This window comes from Osmerus eperlanus, chromosome 12 (genome assembly GCF_963692335.1).
Source record: "Osmerus eperlanus chromosome 12, fOsmEpe2.1, whole genome shotgun sequence".
Lineage (NCBI taxonomy): Eukaryota > Metazoa > Chordata > Actinopteri > Osmeriformes > Osmeridae > Osmerus > Osmerus eperlanus.
Window position 1 is genome coordinate 7,436,898 of NC_085029.1, and position 20,720 is coordinate 7,457,617.

The window sequence follows — 20,720 nt, forward strand, 5'->3', positions numbered from 1 at the left end:
CTAAGATTCGAAGTTAATTCGCTTGTTGTGGCTCCTTGACTCTGACCAAATGTTCGAACCATACACTTCTGTGCGTTGATCTTCTGCTGTACTTCCCACATGCACTCTCTGTACGTTGCTTAGGATAGAACAGCACCTCTTAAATTATTACAATGTCCAACACAGATGTAAATGTGATTTTTCTCAGCGTCGTTCAACCGCTGCAGCGCTAGCAGAATGTAAATATGAAACAGCAACAACTTGTGGCAGGGCGAGCAATGTAGTCTCCTGCCCTGGTCTGTGTTTGGTTACAGAGACAAGCCTGTGTTTGTGGATCCATTAGACCACACAGAGTCTCCATTAGTGTCAAATAGTCGAGGTGAAGTCCTCTTACTGGGAGAAAACCTAGCACATAAAGCTGCCTCCCATTCTCTTCTCTTTGTCCGGGGGGGGGGGAGTCAACACACACTTTTCGGTTCAGGTTCTGTGTGTGTGTTTTGTGTGTCCTCCTCACAAGTGTGTGTGCAGTTGGTTTTGCTGGCTTCCGGGCGTGCATATGTGAATGCGTGTCTCTACTTGTGTGTGCATGCATGGATGTGTGGATGCATTCTTGCGTGCATGTGTGTCAAGTGTGTGTGTGTATGTGTACATGTGCAACACCCTTCTCTCCCATGTGTTCTCTTCCTGGACAACCAAGTTACTCCAGTACTGCAGCGTCTCCCAGGGCTGATCTTGATTGGTTGGGGAGGAGCGGCCTGATCTTGATTGGTTGGGGGAGGCGTCGAGTGGCAGCTGAGCATCCCCAGACGCTCTCAGTCTCCGACGGGTCAACAGAGAGGAGAGAAGACAACCAGGCCCCACCCCTCTCAGCAGCCCTCTGGACAGCGCCCCAGCCAAGGACAACCAAACCAAACACACTCCACCACTGACAGGCGTGACCAGAATAACTTTTGAAAGAAACAACTAAGGACAACTTCTGAAGGAAATCTATAAGAAGAAATACATGCTTCTATCAGAGGATTGAGGGAGCAGCTGGAGAGGTTTAACTTAATATATGAAAGCACGGTCAAAGAGAATCAGAGGAGAGATTTACCTGGCACATCCCACCTTTGAGAGTAACTCACGGATAGAAGACTGAAAAAACATCAAAAGTAGCAAATCCCATTGCAAGAACAGCTCTGGATAGCTGTGTCTTTGGGAGCCAGTTAGCTCTATTCTGCTGCATCCCAATTCAGCTACCCGGCGTGCAACAGCTAACCGAGGGAGTACGGCATTTCGTGAGATCCCGTTGACCTCCTGTTCGAAGGGAACGGACTCTGCCGCTGGTTTGAGAGGCGTAGGGAGTTCCATGCGTTGCTTTTGTGAGTGGACGACGGCTGACGAACCAAGGATGAGCGCCATGGAAGCAGGGGCAGGAAGGTTCCGGAAAGTGGCATGAGCTGGCAAACCTGGCAACCCACCTGTATGATTGATTGTGTGTAAACAAAGTGCCATGTCATCCTCATCACCTGCCTGGCGTAGAGGGAACTGGGCAGCGGGCACAACCACACTGTTATCACCACTCATGCTGTTTCTCTGCAGTGTGCAGGTAGGACGGGCAACTGCACACACACACATACACAGACACACACACAGACACACATGTACAACAATTATTGTAATACGTAACAACATGATCAAGTTGGTAAAGTTGTCTATATTAAATTGTTGACAACTGCCAATATTCAAGTTATTGTGAAGCATAATGAATACAGGTTTTCTTTGTAGACCATTAGTTCTCAATTCATTGCTTCAAAACTCTTGGCAGTGACATAAAACACGCACATTCCGGCAATTTCCTAATAATTCTGATAAACACAGAGATAAAAGTGCAGATGAAGTGTACTAAAGTTGAATTCTGTGGATTGTTTATGAGGTCAGATGCCGCTGGACAGCTGTAACGACTTAATGATGCTTCGATTCAGACGGCACACAGACACGAAGCCCTAAATCTCTGTCATGTCTACGTGTCTGGTATTTCCATATCTATGGTATTTCCACATCGGTGAAATCTAAAGTGATTTCTGACTGGGCTGCCTGCTGATGTGACTTGTAAAGTGTGTGTTGAAGAGAAACATTTGATCATTCAAAGCATTCTATCTTCTCTCAACTCCTCCTGATACTGTTGAGGTGAGGATCTGGGGAGTGGGTCAGGACCTAGCACATTTCCTTACTGATAGACAGAGAGAAAGAAGAGAAGAGAGGGAGTTTGACTGACGGACAAACTGACGGACAGACCAGCAGACAGACAGGCAGGCAGGCAGACAGACTGATAGACAGGCAGGCAGGCAGGTAGACAGATAGACAGACTGATAGACAGGCAGGCAGGTAGACAGATAGACAGACAGAAATCAGTTTATAAAAAGCTGTTATTTGAAAGTGTTTTAAAAAATTCATCTCATCATCTCATTCCTCACGTAATCTCTTGTAAATATTATACCACATGAACTTTTTGGGTGTAAATGTTTGTCTGTAAAACAAGGCTAACAGTTTTATAATAGGTACCGTGAATGACTCCTGCTTGTCTACCACCCCCACGTGGTCAACTGGAAGAATTACAACCCCGACTCTCCAGCTGAATTAGGGGGAGTTAGGTGGCTGAGCGGTTAGGGAGTCAGGCTAGTAATCTGAAGGTTACCGGTTCGATTCCTGGCTGTGCAAAATGACGTTGTGTCCTTGGGCAAGGCACTTCACCCTACTTGCCTCGGGGGGAATGTCCCTGTACTTACTGTAAGTCGCTCTGCTAAATGACTAAATGTAATGTAAATGTAATTAAATAATAGGATAGGTATTGTCATCCCATTGGTTGCTGTTAACTAATGAATGTGAATGAATGAACTAATGTCTGTGCCCAGGATGCAGCCGGTTAATAACATGTTAGTTGATTCGGACAAACACACGCACAAAGGTTTCTGGAATTATAGATAGAAGTAGGCCTACAGTGCCGTGGATTGTGGATCTACTAGGGTACTACACTGTGTACACTTGTAACATTTTTTCAGCCTGATTTGCTCAATAGCCTGATCAGTTTCTCACTCAATACAAAAGGCCTACTCGAGGAATGGCAGAGACAACGTTCATTTTGGTAACATTGCCGGCGAGTTGAAAGGTTATGAAGTTGTGATTGACCTGCTGTAGGCCACTGTAGAGCTACAGAGAGAGGTGAAAGCGACCCTTAATACAGCAAAATGAACCCATTAATATTCGCAGTCACCTCTTTAAACTTTCCGTCGAGGTTCCAAGCGAACAGATTTAGCCAAGAAATGTCAAATCTGCAGTTTGTCAACCCTCGGACACCCCCTCATGGCCAGTGGCCTGCCTCGTTCAATAGCGCCGCCTTAACATCAAATACACTTCCATTGATTTGTTGCATCTAAAAACTTTGCACGCTCACTCTGCACATCCTTGGGTCCGGAGAGCCACACACCTTCCATATTCCATATGCCCAGTTTGTGAGATAATCAATCCACAGAGACTCATGGCATAATGATAGAGGGATATTGATATATTCTGTGCTGTTCGTCTGTTGAATACGTGACAGGTCATGGGTTCCGTGCTGGAGAACGTGATAACTAAACGGACTGAGTACCAGGAAAACTGCACCAGAACGTTGGAGGCCAGCACCCCCACAAAAACGGGTATGATTCCTGTCCGCTTTGGGGCGTTTCAACTCACCAACCAACCGGGCATGTGACCTTTCACCCCACCCCACATTGCCTTGCAGGAATCTTCTGTAACGGGACCTTTGACAGGTTTGTGTGCTGGCCTCATTCCTCTCCAGGGAACGTGTCGGTCCTGTGTCCCTCATACCTGCCATGGATCCAGGAAGGTAAACAAACACTTGCGTTTCTCGTATCTCTTCATCTCTAACCTGACCTGGAGTCAGGTGGCTGAGCGGTTAGGGAATCGGGCTAGTAATCAGAAGGTTGCCGGTTTGATTCTCGGCTGTGAAAAATGACGTGTCCTTGGGCAAGGCACTTCACCCTACTTGCCTCAGGGGAAATGTCCCTGTACTCACTGTAAGTCGCTTTGGATAAGAGCGTCTGCTAAATGACTAAATGTAATTAAGGCCAGTTCCCACTGACCAAATAGACAACAACAGTCAACAGTTGTTGGGTTGTGTTGGTTTGGAGTGATATGCTCGTGGTATCTGTTGGGGCTGTGAAAAAAACTGTTATCTTTCCAAAGATCCTACACCCAACAGCCAACACTAGAATGTTTGGTGTTGGTGTTTGTTGGGGCAATGTGAACAGGGGAGCGTTCCAGAAAGCAGGTTATGCAACATCACCGGGCAAGTTAACTCTCCAACTGGCACACAATGTTCCAGCAACTTAATGGCAACGTGGCTACAACGCTGGATGTCTGCTGGGGAGTCAAATAACCAACTTTCTGGAATCCACCCCAGGCCTCACGAACCACGGCTACAGCACCGATAATCTGTCAGACCTCAATACCTCAGATCCTCTAGCAACACAGGCCATTCCTTAGCACTACAGTTGATTATCTGCTGCACTTACTACATAGACATTGGTCGCTATGGATGAAAGCCAAATGAAGACATGTTTCCCCTCCTTCCTCTCCCAGACGCCTCCAGGAACGTTTACCAGGAGTGTCTGGCCAATGGGAGCTGGCGGTCTGACCGCGATCAGAGAGAATGTCAGGAGCCACACTTTTTTAAAGAGGAGGTGAGTAGAGGGTCGCAAGGGCCCCGTGGGTGCACTCTGAAAGCTCCATGTTTCCCGCAATCCGGAGCTCGACAACTGAACGTGATCGACACAACGCAGCGTTTTCACGATGTATCGACTGCCCCACGTCGTACGACGACGACGAATAATCAAAAAAGAAACCGTTCGGAAATGTTGTCTTGTGTTATAATTGTGTGCGTGCGTGTCTGTGTGAATGTGTGCATGTGCGCGCGTGTGTGTGTGTGTGTGTAACAGGAAGACGAGATGTTCCGGCAGACAGCTCTGAGGGCCATCTCCCTCGTGGGCTACTCCCTGTCCTTGTCCTCCCTCTCCCTGGCCACTCTGCTGATGGGCCTGCTCAGGTGTGCATTATCCCCGCATCGTCCCCATCCACCCCTCCGTCACGCCCTGCGGAACGCACGCCCTCTGCTGCCTCCATCCCTCCCTCGTCCCCGAAGCATGCACTTCGTCCCTCCTTCTCTCTCGACACAACCCTTCCTCGAATTTGGCCCCATCTCTCCGTCTCTCTGAATACTGCCTTCCTATCTCCTTCTCTCCTAAACACAATCTGTCTTTCCCTCTGAACCCTGCCTCAATGCCTCCTCTCTAAACCGAAATCCCTCCTCGTGTTTGAACGCAATCCCTCCGTCTCTCCAAATACTGCCTCCATCCTTTTCTCTGATCTCTGATTCATCCTCCCCCTAACCGATGAAGAGTTTCATCCGAACGCCTGTCCCAAAACAGATCACAATTCACGGTGTCACACACCCAAGATCGTTCTAGACCCGTAATGACCCTGTTCCGGAATCACCCCGCCAGTGTTCCAGCTATCTGTCCTGTTTGCTATTGGCTTCTGAATCAGAGGCTGTGTGTGTTGGCTCCTCCCTCAGGAAGCTCCACTGTGCTAGGAATTACATCCACATGAACCTGTTCCTGTCTTTCATCCTGAGGGCCCTGGCAGTCATCACCAAGGAGATCATATTTCATTTCACCTACACCAAGCTGCCCAAAGATGACACTGGGTGGAAGGCCTACTCCAACTCCAAGGTATAAAGAATCCCAGTGGATGAACGATGCTACGTTTTCCAACGTTTTTTTTAAGGGATTAGTAAAAATAAAAAAAAATGCACATCAAACAAAAAAGTATTGTTGTGTTATGATGTTGATGTTGTGGGAGGTATCTCTACAGTCGTTTGTGTCATTTCTCTCTTTATGCATGACTAGTAATCAATCTATCAATTATCAATCTAGTATCTGATCCACACTGTGTCGTCTGTCTTGTTTTGACTGTCTACTTTGTGGCCTGCCCAGATCCAGATTTTGTGTAAGGGCTCCAAGGTGTTCATGGAGTACTTTGTGGCCTGTAGCTTCTTCTGGCTCCTGGTGGAGGCCATCTTCCTCCACACCCTCCTCTTCACGGCCGTGCTCACCAAGAGACGCCTGCTGAAGAGATACATGCTCATTGGCTGGGGTAGGGTTCCGTAATTCATTGGCCAAAGCTCATTGGCCAGGATTAACGTTACAGGCTGAACAGGTCAAAGCTCATTGACTCGGGGTAGAGATCTAGGCAGAGTGGGCAAGAAATCATTGGCTAGGATGGAATTGGAAGATGAGTAGACAATAACTAATTTGTTATTAAGGATTCTACCCTTAATGTTCTTGTTTCACTTAGGAACCCCATTCCTGTTTGTGGTGCCATGGGCGGTGGTCAAGATCCTGTATGAAAACACAGGGTGAGTGTTTCTTCAATCTCTCATTTCTTCCTGCTCACTTACTAAACATGACAAGGCCGACCGTTTGTGAGACTGAGAGACGGCAGTGTCAGCGGTCTGAGTGTTTCTGATCGTGACTGGGCTAACCTGAGTGTTTCCCCCAGGTGCTGGGTCAACACCAGCAGACTAATCTGGTGGATCATTAGAGGACCAATCACGTTGTCCGTGCTGGTGAGTCGAACTGCGGCAAACACCCGGGATTTGTGTTTGATGTTGATATGTTGATATCACATGTTGATTTCATAACTCAGTATCATATGTTGATATGCTGATATCATATGTTGATATGTTGATATAATACGTTGAAATCACGTGCTAAGACATGATGAGAACATATGATATTGATATCATATGTTGATATGTTTGGCTAACCATGAAGCCCTGTGTGACATTTCTTGTAAGATGACAAAGTCTGTTGACCCTACAGTCACAGGGCATGTGCCACAGGGGCCAATGCAGTGAACGTACCTCTGGCCTGTTGAACTTTTCCAGGCTGATCTCAGCCTGCTTCCAGGCTAATTTCAGGGTGGATTTGATGGTGGCTCTCGTGATGCATCGTGACTCAGGGCTAGTTGGAGGGAGGAGGGAAACGTGATCTTTAGGAGTCACAAGCGCATTCATCAGATAGGAAATGTCATGGTTTATTTCACAGTTCCAGTCAAAGTCCAGTCCGAATTCCCCCACAAAAAGCACATTCGGCATTATGAATCATAAGAAAACATATATGTACTGTATATGTATATGACAGTCCAATGATTAGATATGAGATATTATTATAAATGATTCGATTTTTCTCCTGCCACTTTGTTGATTGTTTATCCGACTACGTTGTTGTTTGGTTATGTGTGGAGTATAAATGCAGATATGCAGTGCATGTCTTTCTGAACTGTGAATTTCCATTGCAGGTCATCTTCGTCATATTTATAAAAATCCTTATGCTGCTGCTGTCCAAGTTAAAAGCTGATCAGGTGAAGTTCACAGACTACAGATACAGGTAGGTTTGCTGCTCCGACTCAAACATCTCGATGGATTATCAATACAGTACAGTGATCCACATCTCCATTATTTGTAGCTCAATACAGTGTATGTGTCTGTCTCTTGCCCCTCTCCTCTCTCCCTCGCCCCCCCCCCTCCCTCTCCCCCTGCCCCCCTGCCCCAATTCCACAAACCCACCCCTACTCACCCTCTCTCTCCCCTCTTTCCCCTCACCCTTTCCTTCCCCGCACGCCCCTTCCCCCCCCCCCCCCCCAGCCTGGCCCGGGCCACCCTGGTTCTGATCCCTCTGTTTGGGCTCCACGAGATGGTGTTCGCCATGTTCATAGACGAGTGCGTCAAGGGCGACGGACGCTACGTGCGCAACTTCTTCAACCTGACGCTCAGCTCCTTCCAGGTGGGAGAGGAGCGCATCCAGGGCGGGAAATCAGGACAACGATACTTTGGGGTTTTCCTCCATTTTGATGTCAGCGTTATCCCAAATCATTTTCACCTTTTGTCCCCCTCGTTTTAATTTCGGGAGTTAAGTATAGTTAGATGCAAAGGTATTCATCCTCAAAGTGACTAGGGAGAACGTGAGTGTTTCCTGAACGTACATGCGTGTGTTGTGTGGTAACACTCAGGATCTCTGATAGGGATTCCTGGTAGCTGTGCTGTACTGTTTCGCCAATGGAGAGGTGAGAACACGGACAGCACATTAGCATGAACACAGTCTGATTCACCGACACAGAAGCACATTAACCACACGGTCTGTTCTGCGTTTTTACGAGGTGTGACCAGGGGTCGTGGGTTCCATTACACATGCGACAAAGAAAATGACATTTAACGGCCACCGAAAAATATACATACGGCCACACCCTCAGTTATAAAAAAGCTGTCCCACCCACATTTCAAAACAAACCTACGCCCCCTGCTATCAATACATGTATGTTCAGCCATGTTGATAAAAAACAAGCTTGTGTACATTATACAAACCAACGTGAGGTGCTTTCCGCTCTCCTCCGCATCTGTCCAGGTCCAGACTGAGCTGAGGAAGCGCTGGCAGCTCTTCCTGTTCACCAACCACTTCCGGGTCAGGAACTGCTTCCGGGGCGCTCCCCTCAAACACCTGTGGAAGTGTTCCCGAGGCCGCCGCCCACACGGCTCGGAGCAGAGCGAATCGTACGAGGAGGGCGGAGCCCCCACTCACTGCCACCTGCTACAGGTGGCCACACAGAGAGACGGAGGAGGAGGAGTAGAAGGCGGGGGAGGAGAGAAAGGGGGCCAGCAGGGCAGGGGGAGAGGGAGGGACACCACAAGTCTGGAGTTTCTGGCCCGGAAGAGTTTGTCCAGTAGCGATGGAGAGATTACCCTGGGAGAAACCATGGAGGAGATACTGGAGGAGAGCGAGTTCTGAGGCCTGTCTTGTCACTCCATCCTTCCACTCTCAGACTGCTGTGTCACCTGCAGACATGTACTGTAGTGATGGACCCTAAACCCACTTGACAGGGATTGACTTTCTATAAATAGTGATAACGTAATGTGCATTTGTATACCGTTGTGTACCAGTGAAGATCTAGAATGTTCACATTGTGTTTTTGTACCGCCCGTTCTGCACACGTATTTACCGTCAAGTGTAATGTGTACTTTGTTGTATTAGGTAGTGTTAAAACCAAGTACAAAATATTGTAAGTAATAATTGCAAATGGCAGGCCTTTATACACAAAAAAAGAAATATACAAAGACGAACAGATGATTGTAAAATATGTCTTTGTTGTTCAAATGTAAATAATATGCTACATTATAGTCTCGTATTTGGAAAGAAAATGTGTGAAAGTAACAATCACGTGATGAGATGGGTATATATTATATTTGTCATTTATCGAGCAGTGATACATGTACACGTACGACTCCAGTATATAGGTTGATGTTACACCATATATAAGCTAAATTCATACTGTACAGTACATGGCAAAGCTGTCCTAATTTTACGACACACTAGGTGTGACATAAAACTGCTTCAAAAATAAACATACATTCGCGCAAGAACTGGGTCCTCCTTCACTAAAGACACTGGATCCAAACCAGACACAAATATTCTATGAACAAAAAGACAAATATTACAGCTATTAACAATTATCCTATGATATAAATAGTATTATTCTACTAATAAAGTAGTAATGCTAGTGCTTCTTCTCCTTGAGCCTGTCCTGGACCTTCTGGGGTTCGTCAAACTGGATGAGTCTGAGGATGTTCTTGTTGGCCATCACCCCCTGGATAAACTCCCCTTCCGTTATCTTGTCTGGAGCACAGAGAAACACAACTGATTCTTTACGGACCCAAAAAACATCACCGGGGATTTGTTCAGAGATACAACAAACGCCACGATTGATTCGTTTACGGATATGACGAACGCGGCAAAGGGATTCATTTCGAGGACTGACAAACTCTACAATTAATTCATTTAAGGGTATGGCAAACTCTACAAAGGATTCATTTCGACGTGTGACAAACTGTACAACTGATTCATTTAAAGGGGTGAAAAACACCACATGGGATTCATTTAGCGATTCGACGAACACCATTGGGGATTCATTTTGAGGGTCCACATAACACAGCAAAAGAGTCATTAAGAGAAGTTACAACACTCACCACAACCCAAAAGATTCATTTAGAGATGTATCACAAACAGTCGTTAAGTGAGTGACAAATGAAGGTGAGATGCCATGAGCTCATGATGATGACCGTCAACCTACCGTTCTCTTTCTTTCCAAAGAAGTCCCAGATTTTATCTGTTCTCTTCTCCGGAGTGTTCTCATCCTCTGGGAGGTTCTTCTGATCCTCCTTGGAGATCATGTTGAAGATTGACTGCGGGGAAATCTTAAGGGATCAGTCTATTGGTTGCGCTGTACCCAAAAGCACTTCAAGAATTTGGTATTTTTCTATTATTACTTGGCTGCACTAATACTCTCTAGTACTGCTAAAGTGAGTCTGTTCCAAGTTTGTTTTTTGTTTTTTTTGCATGACATGTTCATGAAGTCCTGGCTCACTCCACGACAGAATTCCCAGATGACACCAAAGCCGACATCCATGACTACCATGGCGACACCACACCGCCATACTTAAGTTTGGTTGACATTTACATAAATGAATAAAACCACTGACCCGTTCCCGTAGGATAAATCAAACATCCACGCAACCTAGTTGTCCAACGCTCAACACACGACCAAACAACGCCGAACACTCACAAACAGCCACTTCCGGTAAAACAGCCTAACCTTGACGATCTCGTGGATCTCGTTCTTGGTGATGCTGCCGTTGCGGTCCACGTCGTACAGGTTGAAGGCCCACTCCAATTTCTGGATGGTCTTTCCTGACGAGGTGAGGTGCAGGGCCACAATATACTCCTTGAAGTCCAATGTGCCATCACTGTTTCACATTCAACAAGGTATATAGTCTCGTCGTCAAAAAATCAACAAGACCAGCCGTCTAGGCATACGTGATTGACATTACGAACGAATCAAACGGAATCGATCGCGTAAACAAATCGGTTTTCGAATCAGCTGCTGCCAGAAGCGGTACCTGTCTGAGTCGAAGCTTCTGAAGACATGGCAGGCGTAGGCCTTGGGGTCAGCGTCGGGGAAGAAGCTGGCGTAGATGGTCTCAAACTGCTGTCTGCTTATGCGCCCGCTCGGGCACTCCTTCAGGAAGGTCTGGTACCTGCAGGAGGAGGTGGGGAGACACCAAGAGACTCGATATGCGGCGGAGTCCACGATATGTTGGTGTGTGTGGTGTGTGTACGCTTGTGCGGTGTGTGTGTGTCATGTGTGTGTTAGGTGATTGTACCATGTACACAGTTGTTCCTCGCTGTACATAGTGTTCAGCTTCAGGTCTTCCAACAAGTCCTTGGACAGAGCTCCACTCTTGCGGTTGCCCATCTCTCCACTCTCTATCCGCCGCTTTCTCTTTTTCTCTATCACTTTTTGAATCTGTGCTTCTCTCTTTTTCCCTGTCTTTCTCTATGCCTTCCTTCCTCTTTTTCTTTCCCTCCTCTCCCACCTCTCCTCTTTGTCTGTTCACCGTGACGAGAGGTTCTTAGCCGTGACCTCACCAAGCTCCAACGGTCCGTCCTCTGAACACTCGCACCATTGAGACCAGAGGCCTCCTCTATAAATCCTAATTTGATGGCCATGGTCGAGATAATCTGGATAAATCATAGTCCCATGGAGGGAACCCTGACCTCAGACTTGATGGCCTAAACACACACAGCTGGAGACCGAAGAAGCAGGATTATCGCAACCAGAACGCACAACCTGCTCATAAAACGGGTATGTACGTTCTTTTAATTCTAATTCTAAAAGGGCTAGACTTTACCAGGCTTACCCGGCAACAGCAGGGGAGCCTTGTGATCTTGTTGGATAGCCTGATTAAATTGGCTTTAGTTAGTTACCTAAGTGTTTTACTATTATACCCTGGGGGACTATGTCCTGTGTGAAATGTACCTCTGATGACTGGACAGAACCCAGAGCCGGCCCAAGACGTAAGCAAACTAAGCGGCTACTTAGGGCCCCGTGGCCACCAGAGGGCCCCCAAGAGCACATGAAATGACAGCTCAATTTTAAAATTATTATATATATACAGTGTCACCGAGGGGCCCCAAATCAATTCTGCTTAAGGCCCCATAAAGGCTTGGACCGGCCCTGACAGAACCGATAGTATTTTCGGTAATGTTGGAAATGTTACAAAAGTTACGAAGGTCTGACTGGTCATTGCATTTTATCTTCATGATCCAAATGACAAAAGTCTCTTTGATTAACTCTGGGACATATTAAAAACCTTCTCATTAAATTGCACGTGAAAGATGGCCACATTCAGTAAAAGCGGCTTCAATCAAGTATGAAGACCTTCTTTAACTAAAACCAATTTTAGATCAGTAAATAATCCAATTGTCTGTGACTCATTTTAATATAGAAAAAAAATAAGAAAGCACTAAACAGGATTACGATTGGTTAGTGTGTGACTATTAGCTCACGCGGATTTCATTTCACGTTCATTTCAGTGATCTTTGGGAGACTCAATTGCGTAGCCTACTTTGGGGAAATTATTGATTATGAATGCATTCATAATGACCTTCACACACATATGTGAACCAGTGACGCTGCCCTCTGTGCTTGTCAAAGTAAACCCAACCGAGGGGCGGAGACATGATTATTCATACGTGCAGTACTTCATAACCTAGGCTGCTTGACAGCTGAGAAGATTATCAGTTATAGTCGCCTAGTGTGTGTGTATGTGTAGGCTACCAATATTGTCTAATCTACATTGAAAACATGGCCAAATCATGCACTGGAAAAGATGTGGCGGAGCGTATTGGATACATCACACGAGTACAATCTTTCAGCGCTTGCCATCGACTGCACAGGTAGCCTACGTTGTGACCGTAAAATCACCGCGGCGAGAAATGATTGTATAGTTGATGAAACGTTGACTGAATCGTAGGATTGAAAACACCGAGTTTTTAGTGGGATGCTAATGTAACACCCCAGACGTGTAAAGTCGTTTGTTACTGTCAGGATTGTCGAGATAATGTAGTTCCGACTTCGAAGCGGATGTTGTAACACTGACATTGTATTGTAAGATGTTTTCCTAACGAGGGTCTGACAACATTATTTTCCCCGTTACTTTCTACAATCAGTGATTCATATAGTGGGCTTCGTCGTACGTCTGGTCATATAACCTGTTGCTTGATTCCGGAAACTGATGGGATTTGTAGTCCTCTTGCGATAAATAAATAATCCCGGCCTACTAACGAGTAGAGTACTTTCATATTAAGCTATTTAAACACGGTAACAACAAGTACTAAGAAGAATTTCTAAATCTTGTTCTGTCCCTTGTCTCCTCCACAGTAAATGTCTGAGCGACGAGGAGAACAAGAGAGTATTTGGAAAGTGCAACAATCCCAATGGACATGGACACAATTACAAAGGTCAGTCAGAGAAAGGGTTTTCCATCTTTATTAAAAACGTCACTATTAAACACAGAGGGTGCTTGTATTGACCCGATGTTAGTTTCCTCAAGGATCACAATGACTCTTGCTTAGAGACTTGTTGCTCTTGTGGTTAGTGGTAACTGATTTACATTTTTGTACTCGCTGTGATATATTGTTTTTATTATTGTTGCTTGCTTTTTCCACAGGTACACTTGCACTTATAGCGGTTCATGTTGTTTAATTGTAACTTGTTTAACTACATGCTCTTATGGTTCTTCCCTTTGGCACTTACTTTGGTTGTTCACAATGTGTGCTTCATGTTTTGGCTACTCGCAATGTTTTTGTGGCTATCTTGTTGTTATGATCAGTGACCTATGCACTTTGTAAAGCTCTCTCTTGGAAGGCGCTTTGGATAAAAGCGTCTGATAAATGAATAAATGTAAATGTAAATGTATTATTTGTATTAATTTGTTTACAAACGTTTCTGTTTTTAGTGGAGGTGACTGTGCGAGGAAAAGTAAGTGTTTATTTTTTCAGTCAAGCAGGTAGTCAGTCTCTCACATGATAAAGAGACTTTCTGGCTACTGAAAACAGAGATTATTAGAACACACACACACAGTTATTCACAGCCTCTCTTTGTTTGTCCACAGATCGACCGTCACACTGGCATGGTCATGAACCTCACAGATCTAAAAAAGTACATTGAGGTGAGTTGTCATGCATGGACTCAATTTGAATTTATAGGCTATTCACTCATTTCATTCAATCTCGTTCCTCTCATTATGAAATAAAAGAATACATCCATTCGTTTTTCCTTCAGGAGGTAATCATGATTCCACTGGATCACAAGAACTTGGACAGGGATGTCCCATACTTTGCTGATGTAGTCAGGTGTGTATTTCTCTCTCTCTCTCTATCTGTCTCTCTCTCTGTGTCCGATATACAGGTGTATCCGATCACAGTAACAACCTCCTCACCCCAGTCCACCATCCTGCAACAAAAGAACAAGGAAAAGCAGAGGACAGCAGACAGAGGGAGGATAACCATGTTATACATGGTTATTTACCTATTATAGCCATGGAATAAATTGTAACCAAGCAAAGCTCTACTTAAGTTATAACCAAATTTATAACCATGCACCATCTCATTCAGGGCAGTTTTTTTTTTCAAGCCTGATCATGTTTATGGATCAGATTAGAATCATATTTTAAAAATGTAAGTAACCGTGCGACTGTCTACGCAGCACAACAGAGAACGTGGCAGTGTTCATCTGGGACAGCTTGTGCACGGTCATCCCTGACGGCCTCCTCTACGAGGTGAAGATCCACGAGACGGACAAGAACATTGTGGTGTACCGGGGAGAGTGAGGCCGACCCGTCCACAACCTCGTAGGGGTCAAAGGTCACGCTCACGCTCTGGGTGTGGGCTTTTGGTTTTGAGTTCATATATTTGTCCGATTGAGAATAGGACGTTAAGTTACTGTAGTTGGTGAGTCATGGCTGAATGGGGCTTAGGTTTGTTTTTCAATGTGGGTGGGACGGCTTCTTTTAAACTAAATTTTAATTTTAATTTAAATATTTAACTGCCGTTAAATATCATTTTCCTAACAAAAGTGGGGGGTGGATGGGTGGGACATGTCCCATGTTTAATGAAACCTCAAGCCCTTGGTGTGCATAATGCTCACAACCTAAGTTGTTTTTAGAAATGTGGTTGAATATGTATTGATGATTTTTTTTGTTGCCAAATTAGTCTATTTTCAGTGTTACATTCATTTAATACATTCCAATTCCTACTCTTGATAGGGCTGAAGTTGACTTTTTGATGAAAATTGTAAATCCACCACAACCTTTTAGCTTTTTTACCCAAGTCAATCCAACATGACCAACTCTAAAAACCTAAATAATATGTTAAGTTTGAATAACGTTGAATACATTTTTGTGTACTCTTATTGACAGTTGATGCTGTGACATCCCAAAGACTTGTTGTAATAAAAGAGAAAAAAGTATGGTTAAACTAAAGGTGTCTTTAAAGTATAACTTCTCTGAGCCTGGAAGATGCCTTACTTAAGATGACCACTAGGGGTCAGGATTGGAGCGTTCTTCCTCCAGGGTAGTTTCACAGTGGATGGACCAACCTGCAACGATGGACAACGATGGACAGCAGAAGGCCTGACAGACACTCCTTTAAATGATCCTCTCTGAAATATGTCGAATGAGTTCCAGATCATTTCTTATTTGACGTAGTACGAATATACAAAGACTCGTCTATATTTCCTTTCTTCTGGGCAGATAAGGTTTACATTTACATTACATTTAGTCATTTAGCAGACGCTCTTATCCAGAGCGACTAACAGTAAGTACAGGGACCTTCTCCCCGAGGCAAGTAGGGTGAAGTGCCTTGCCCAAGGACACAACGTCATTTTGGCACGGCCGGGAATCGAACTGGCAACCTTCAGATTACTAGCCCGACTCCCTCACCGCTCAGCCACCTGACGCCCCAGGTTTACTGTTCCAGGAGTACACTCTGTAACAAGTGGGACATGTGTCTAAATCTACAGTCAGAGCGCTTATTATATTCTTCATCTCATCCAAGTTGATTAAGCCGGCGCCCTTTTTGTCTCCAAGATACGAGACACTTTGTTTCCAAGATGGCCGCCAACAATCTTCAACACCAGCGGAACCTCCATGTTCTGTCTCTTCCCTCTCGCCGTCTGTGAAGATCTGGCCTGGTCTCGCACACGGACAGTGTGAACAAACAGCAGGCTATGCCCTCCTCCTAGCAGGCCCAGACCCTGCCCTGATTTATGGAGACGTTTCCCAGCCTGCCAGGCGTGCTGCGGTGCCGGTGGTGGCTGTGCGCTTCATCTTCCAGACATGGAATAACAAATGGTGAGGTGATGGATCCGCCTCCTCGGACCGCAGGGTTGGACCATTTTTAGGCTTGTAAATCTGCGACTGTCTCTGTGGGGTGTTGTAGATTTTCTAGAAGATTCTAGATGAGACTCCGTGACGAGTCAGCCCTGCCTCGAGGGTGAACGCAGGGTGTTTGGTTCTGGAAAGGAAGGAGGCCTGGGAGAAGTGTTGATCCAGTTCATTATTGTAAAGTCAGTATTGATCCAGTGTTGACTGGCATTGGCAGGGCTTTGGTGACCAGGAGGCTTGTTTGTGAGCTGTCCTCTGATTGGATCAAATGTTCACGACCACCTGTCCACAACTTCTGCCAACTGCAAAGTGATAAGCAACGGGTGTGTTTGAGAAAGGGTGGGACATCGAAACGATTGAAAGATGCTCAACCGACCAAGAAAAAAGGATCAACTCAGCCTATCAACTGAGCTGCAGTCGTTGGTGTGTTCATGGCATAAACTGCACAGTACCTGTGGCACGTACGGTAAACGATAGACAAAACGTGTCCAGATTGTGATAAGCCTGGTTGTGTTCACCTCGTAGCCAACCCCGCGTTCTCTCTTTGCGGTATTCATCTTGTTCTCTCTGTCTCTCCATGGTTTCATAAGAGGGAAGGAAAGACGTTATCACAAAAAAATCTTGTTTGATAGCATGACGTCCGTGTATTTCCAACCACAACATTTGTAAAACGTCAAGGGAGCCCCTGATGGGGGATCAAACGGAGGGAGGTAGAGATGAGGCGACGGGGGCACGGGGGAAAGGGGGGCTCGGCCAGAGTTATAATTTCGATGTCAAGAATCCGCCTGCTGTGCTGTACGAACGCTGAACCCGTCAGCTCCAACCTTTCATTTATCAAATTCCATCGACGTGCGTCATGTCATGGCACAGCCGGACCTGAAGCAACCGACGCTGATCTGAGATCAGCTGTGAGGAGTCCTCCCCAGTGGTTGGGATTGGGGAGTCCTCGAGGCCGGGCCGACCTGGGATCTGACCCCGAGGGCATCTCGTATGTGGGGCGGCAGAGACAGCAACACATCTCTCTCAGTTAAGACTGTGTTCCTGGCCCTATAATTACACCGAAATAGCAGGCAATGAGATTATAGCAATTACCAGGTAAAAGCCTGTGATTTAAGTGCTTCTTCATGAAAAGTGTTTGCGATAGGGTCCTATGTGTGTAATGGCTGAGAGGAGGAGGGCTGTGTACAGTTTCTCCTGCCAGGGAGAAGTCTTAATTGTTTCCACACCTGAAGCAATCAGAGAGGATCCTGGGTAATTTGTCATGGGCCCAGACGAATAATTCAATGGGTTGGATTGAAATGTGTCATGGAAAACAACGTTATCCACAGATAACCATCTCCGACACTCGTGTTATGGTTTCTGTGGACACGTTGGCAGGGATTACATCTTTGTGGTGGAGCGAAGCCGAGAGCTACCTCATGTAAGACACGAGTTCTCAAAACACCACCACCCGTCGACACACACACACACACACAAACGCATACTTGCGAGGAAACAAAGACACACACACACAAAGACACATATGCAAACACGCACACACACACACATCAGTTATAATTTAATTTGTCTCTTACACAGACAATAGAACCATTGATTGTGATGTGGCCCAAAGAACCAAAGAACAACCTTGCCAACAAAACAAAGACCTCGGGTGTGGACGCCTGCCATTTCCCTGGCATCTGGCGTGCCCTGCACTGTACCCTTACAGAGACAAGCGCCCAGCCGGAGGGTTACAGCAGCCGAGGCTGGGCTGAGGTGTTTAATCAGCGCAGGAGGGTTGAACTGGGGAATTCTGGGATTTTGTGTTTCCACGTGAACTTTCCCTTCACTGACTGGTGACCTTTTTCAAGTGCCACTTGTTGCAACACACTCAAGATTTTCTGAAGGAAAAGTGAGTGTGTGTGTGTGGCCTCACATACTAGGCGTTTGCATTTGGTACATGCCCACTTCTGTTCCGCTTGACAAACCCTGAAATTAACTGTCACCTGACTCTCTTTGACAGATGATAGGAGAGTGAAATTCAAATTTTCCGCTGTCAGGCTGATTAAAAAGCAAAATGAGCCCTGTGGCCCCAGATGAGACAGACATGTGATGGGCCTGTCATTTCTCCCCCCTCCTAGGTAAACATATCATTTCACGCCTGGTTTCTCTCTTCCTGCTCTCATCTTCTGCCACAGTCTTATGAAGGTGCTGCCTGCTAAGCCTGCAGAAGACAGACAGACAGACGGACCAGACAGGAGAGACAGACAGACAGACAGACAGACAGACAGGAGAGACAGACAGGAGAGACAGACAGACAGAGAGACAGGAGAGACAGATAGACATCCAGACACACAGACAGACAGACAGACAGACAGGAGAGACAGACAGACAGACAGGAGAGACAGACAGACAGGAGAGACAGACAGACAGGAGAGACAGATAGACATTCAGACAGATAGGAGAGACAGACATGACAGATGACTGCATTATAATTAGCGATCTAATGAGCAAACATGAAGAAAAAACCCTGTTGCGTAAACAGTCCACAGGTACTTTGCATTTTATGGGACAAAGACAAAAAATAAACTCAGCTTTTTTGTCTGCCCTTGTTGCATTCCTCTAAGTTACAACAAACTTACTTGCTGACGCCAACGTCTGTTGTTATAGAACTACAGCAGTATGCCTGCATAGAAAGGAGATTTCACAACACTACAACATCCTTTATTGATACACTGCAAGCAGCGTGAGAAGTTTAGGAGTTGCGAAAATCGAGTATCATGTTCGCTGACAAGCCTTTTTGAAAGTCCTCCATTTCAGTTTCAGAGTTTCACTGTTATTTTGACACGCCGGTGCTGTAACTGCACTCTATGTCCAAGACAGTGAGCTGGTAAATGCTCTTTAGGCAGTTTACGAGTGACACAAAGCGGATCAAATGAAGCTATTTGAATTCATGCTTTAGATGAAAATGTGCTCCTGTGTATTGTGGGGCTCCAGTAACATTGCATGTCCAGGTTCTGTGTTCTCCTGAATGGGGGTTCGATCTGCGGTTGTTTCCTGGGGTTGAAGGGGTTAACTGTTCTTCTAGGTTGGCAATCTGTCTCCCTGTGTTGTGCCGCTGTCAGTGGGTGGGAATAGGTTTAGACCGGGGGAGGAGGTGTGTGTGTGTGTGTGGTTTGTGTGGGGGGTGGGGGGCAGGCAGGCAGGCAGGCAGGCGGGCTGTTCAAGCTCGTTTTGTGTTTTCCTTTTGCTAGTCAGTTCCCTCCTCTGCCTCTCCCTTCTTCTCTCTCTCCCTCCTTCCCTCCTCATATCTGCTCCTCTCAGGGTCAGGTAGCATACACACACGCACACACACACATACCAGCGCACTTGCACACGCACACCTCCCAAGCTTTCACACGCGTACAGACACACACGCCGCGCACACACACACACATAGACACAGACACACACACACACACGTACGTCCCTCACTTCCTCCCCAGAGAGCAGTGGATGCAGACAGGATGGGCCGAGGCTCTCAGAGAGAGTGGTGAGGATGGAGAAGAGAGTGTGTGTGATCCAGACTGACTTCCACCAGTACAGACCATCATCGCCATCCACACCAAGCCCCTGGCACACGTAAGAACTGTTGCTCACTACATCTGACGCTCTCTCTCTCTCTGTCTTGTTCTCTCTCCCTGTCTCCAGCTCTCTCTCTCTCTCTCTCTCTGTCTGTTCTCTCTCCCTGTCTCCATCTCTCTCTCTCTCTCTCTCTTCTCTGTCTGTTCTCTCTCCCTGTCTCCAGCTCTCTCTCTCTCTCTCTTTCTTCTCTGTCTGTTCTCTCTCCCTGTCTCCAGCTCTCTCTCTCTCTCTCTCCTCAGTCTCTCTCTCTCTCTCTCTCTCTCTCTCTCCCTCTCTCTCTCTCTCTCTCTCTCTCTCTCTCTATCTCTCTCTCTCTCTCTCTCTCTCTCTCTCTCTCTCTCTCTCTCTCTCTCTCTCTCTCTTTGTCTGTGCCTCTCTAGATCTCTATCTCTCTCTTTCTCCCTCCCTCTTTTTCTTCAGCTCTCCCTCTACTTCTCCTTCTCTCTCTCTTTCTCTCTCTTCCTTTGTCTCTAATGTATCCTTGTCCTGTATCTGTTGTCTTCTCTCCCCCTGTTTAGCAGTCTGTGTTTGTGTGCAAGTGTCTATGTAAGTGACTGCATCCTGCAGGGGAGTAAGTGAGTAAGTGACTGGTTGACTGGCTGGCTGACTGGCTGGCTGACTGGCTGGAGGAGTGTGGATCCATGCATACAGAAACTTTAGTGCAGTTTAGTTTTTCTTGTTGACCTGGTCACTGTTGGGCTGGTCTCTATAGTAAAGACATTCCTAGGACCGCTTAGTGTTTCTGTCTAGTCTAAGACCA

General features: G+C 46.1%; 4 protein-coding genes across 4 annotated transcripts in view; 3 read left to right on the top strand and 1 right to left on the bottom strand.

Moving 5' to 3' along the window:
* The first annotated feature begins 1,524 nt into the window (after positions 1-1,524).
* LOC134031195 (glucagon-like peptide 2 receptor) lies at positions 1,525-9,335 on the top strand. The gene is made up of 13 exons (XM_062474726.1): positions 1,525-1,567; positions 3,560-3,656; positions 3,743-3,847; positions 4,603-4,703; positions 4,959-5,065; positions 5,594-5,750; positions 6,015-6,174; positions 6,376-6,436; positions 6,580-6,646; positions 7,381-7,469; positions 7,727-7,865; positions 8,104-8,145; positions 8,484-9,335. The coding sequence occupies exons 1-13, from the start codon at positions 1,544-1,546 to the stop codon at positions 8,862-8,864; spliced, it is 1,530 nt and encodes a 509-aa protein (XP_062330710.1). The 5' UTR covers positions 1,525-1,543; the 3' UTR covers positions 8,865-9,335.
* A 137-nt stretch (positions 9,336-9,472) lies between these two features.
* rcvrnb (recoverin b) lies at positions 9,473-11,395 on the bottom strand. Its single transcript, XM_062474727.1, has 5 exons — positions 11,294-11,395; positions 11,030-11,167; positions 10,726-10,876; positions 10,204-10,315; positions 9,473-9,749 (listed from the first exon to the last, which is right to left on the bottom strand). The coding sequence occupies exons 1-5, from the start codon at positions 11,383-11,385 to the stop codon at positions 9,631-9,633; spliced, it is 612 nt and encodes a 203-aa protein (XP_062330711.1). The 5' UTR covers positions 11,386-11,395; the 3' UTR covers positions 9,473-9,630.
* Positions 11,396-12,658: 1,263 nt separating this feature from the next.
* On the top strand, positions 12,659-15,050 carry pts (6-pyruvoyltetrahydropterin synthase). Its single transcript, XM_062474729.1, has 6 exons — positions 12,659-12,869; positions 13,354-13,433; positions 13,931-13,953; positions 14,087-14,143; positions 14,257-14,327; positions 14,680-15,050. Exons 1-6 carry the CDS (start codon positions 12,778-12,780, stop codon positions 14,801-14,803), a joined length of 447 nt encoding a protein of 148 aa, XP_062330713.1. The 5' UTR covers positions 12,659-12,777; the 3' UTR covers positions 14,804-15,050.
* Positions 15,051-19,206: 4,156 nt separating this feature from the next.
* LOC134031644 (putative uncharacterized protein MYH16) overlaps positions 19,207-20,720 on the top strand; it is a 12,576-nt gene continuing 11,062 nt past the window's right edge. The window contains exon 1 of the mRNA XM_062475351.1: positions 19,207-19,218. Coding sequence (XP_062331335.1) covers positions 19,207-19,218 — 12 coding nt within the window. The remainder of the gene's footprint in view (positions 19,219-20,720) is intronic.

What these genes read in the sequence shown, in the direction of transcription:
- LOC134031195 (XM_062474726.1), top strand. Translation starts at nt 1,544, where the DNA reads ATGCTGTTTCTCTGCAGTGTGCAG. An exon ending in TGTTTCTCTGCAGTGTGCAG is followed by an intron (nt 1,568 to 3,559) that starts GTAGGACGGGCA and finishes AATACGTGACAG; the next exon opens with GTCATGGGTTCCGTGCTGGA. An exon ending in ATACATGCTCATTGGCTGGG is followed by an intron (nt 6,175 to 6,375) that starts GTAGGGTTCCGT and finishes TGTTTCACTTAG; the next exon opens with GAACCCCATTCCTGTTTGTG.
- rcvrnb (XM_062474727.1), bottom strand. Translation starts at nt 11,385, where the DNA reads ATGGGCAACCGCAAGAGTGGAGCTCTGTCCAAGGACTTGTTGGAAGAC. An exon ending in AGAAGCTTCGACTCAGACAG is followed by an intron (nt 10,877 to 11,029) that starts GTACCGCTTCTG and finishes AATGTGAAACAG; the next exon opens with TGATGGCACATTGGACTTCA. An exon ending in AGATCCACGAGATCGTCAAG is followed by an intron (nt 10,316 to 10,725) that starts GTTAGGCTGTTT and finishes ATTTCCCCGCAG; the next exon opens with TCAATCTTCAACATGATCTC.
- pts (XM_062474729.1), top strand. Translation starts at nt 12,778, where the DNA reads ATGGCCAAATCATGCACTGGAAAAGATGTGGCGGAGCGTATTGGATAC. An exon ending in GCTTGCCATCGACTGCACAG is followed by an intron (nt 12,870 to 13,353) that starts GTAGCCTACGTT and finishes TCTCCTCCACAG; the next exon opens with TAAATGTCTGAGCGACGAGG. An exon ending in ATCTAAAAAAGTACATTGAG is followed by an intron (nt 14,144 to 14,256) that starts GTGAGTTGTCAT and finishes TTTTTCCTTCAG; the next exon opens with GAGGTAATCATGATTCCACT.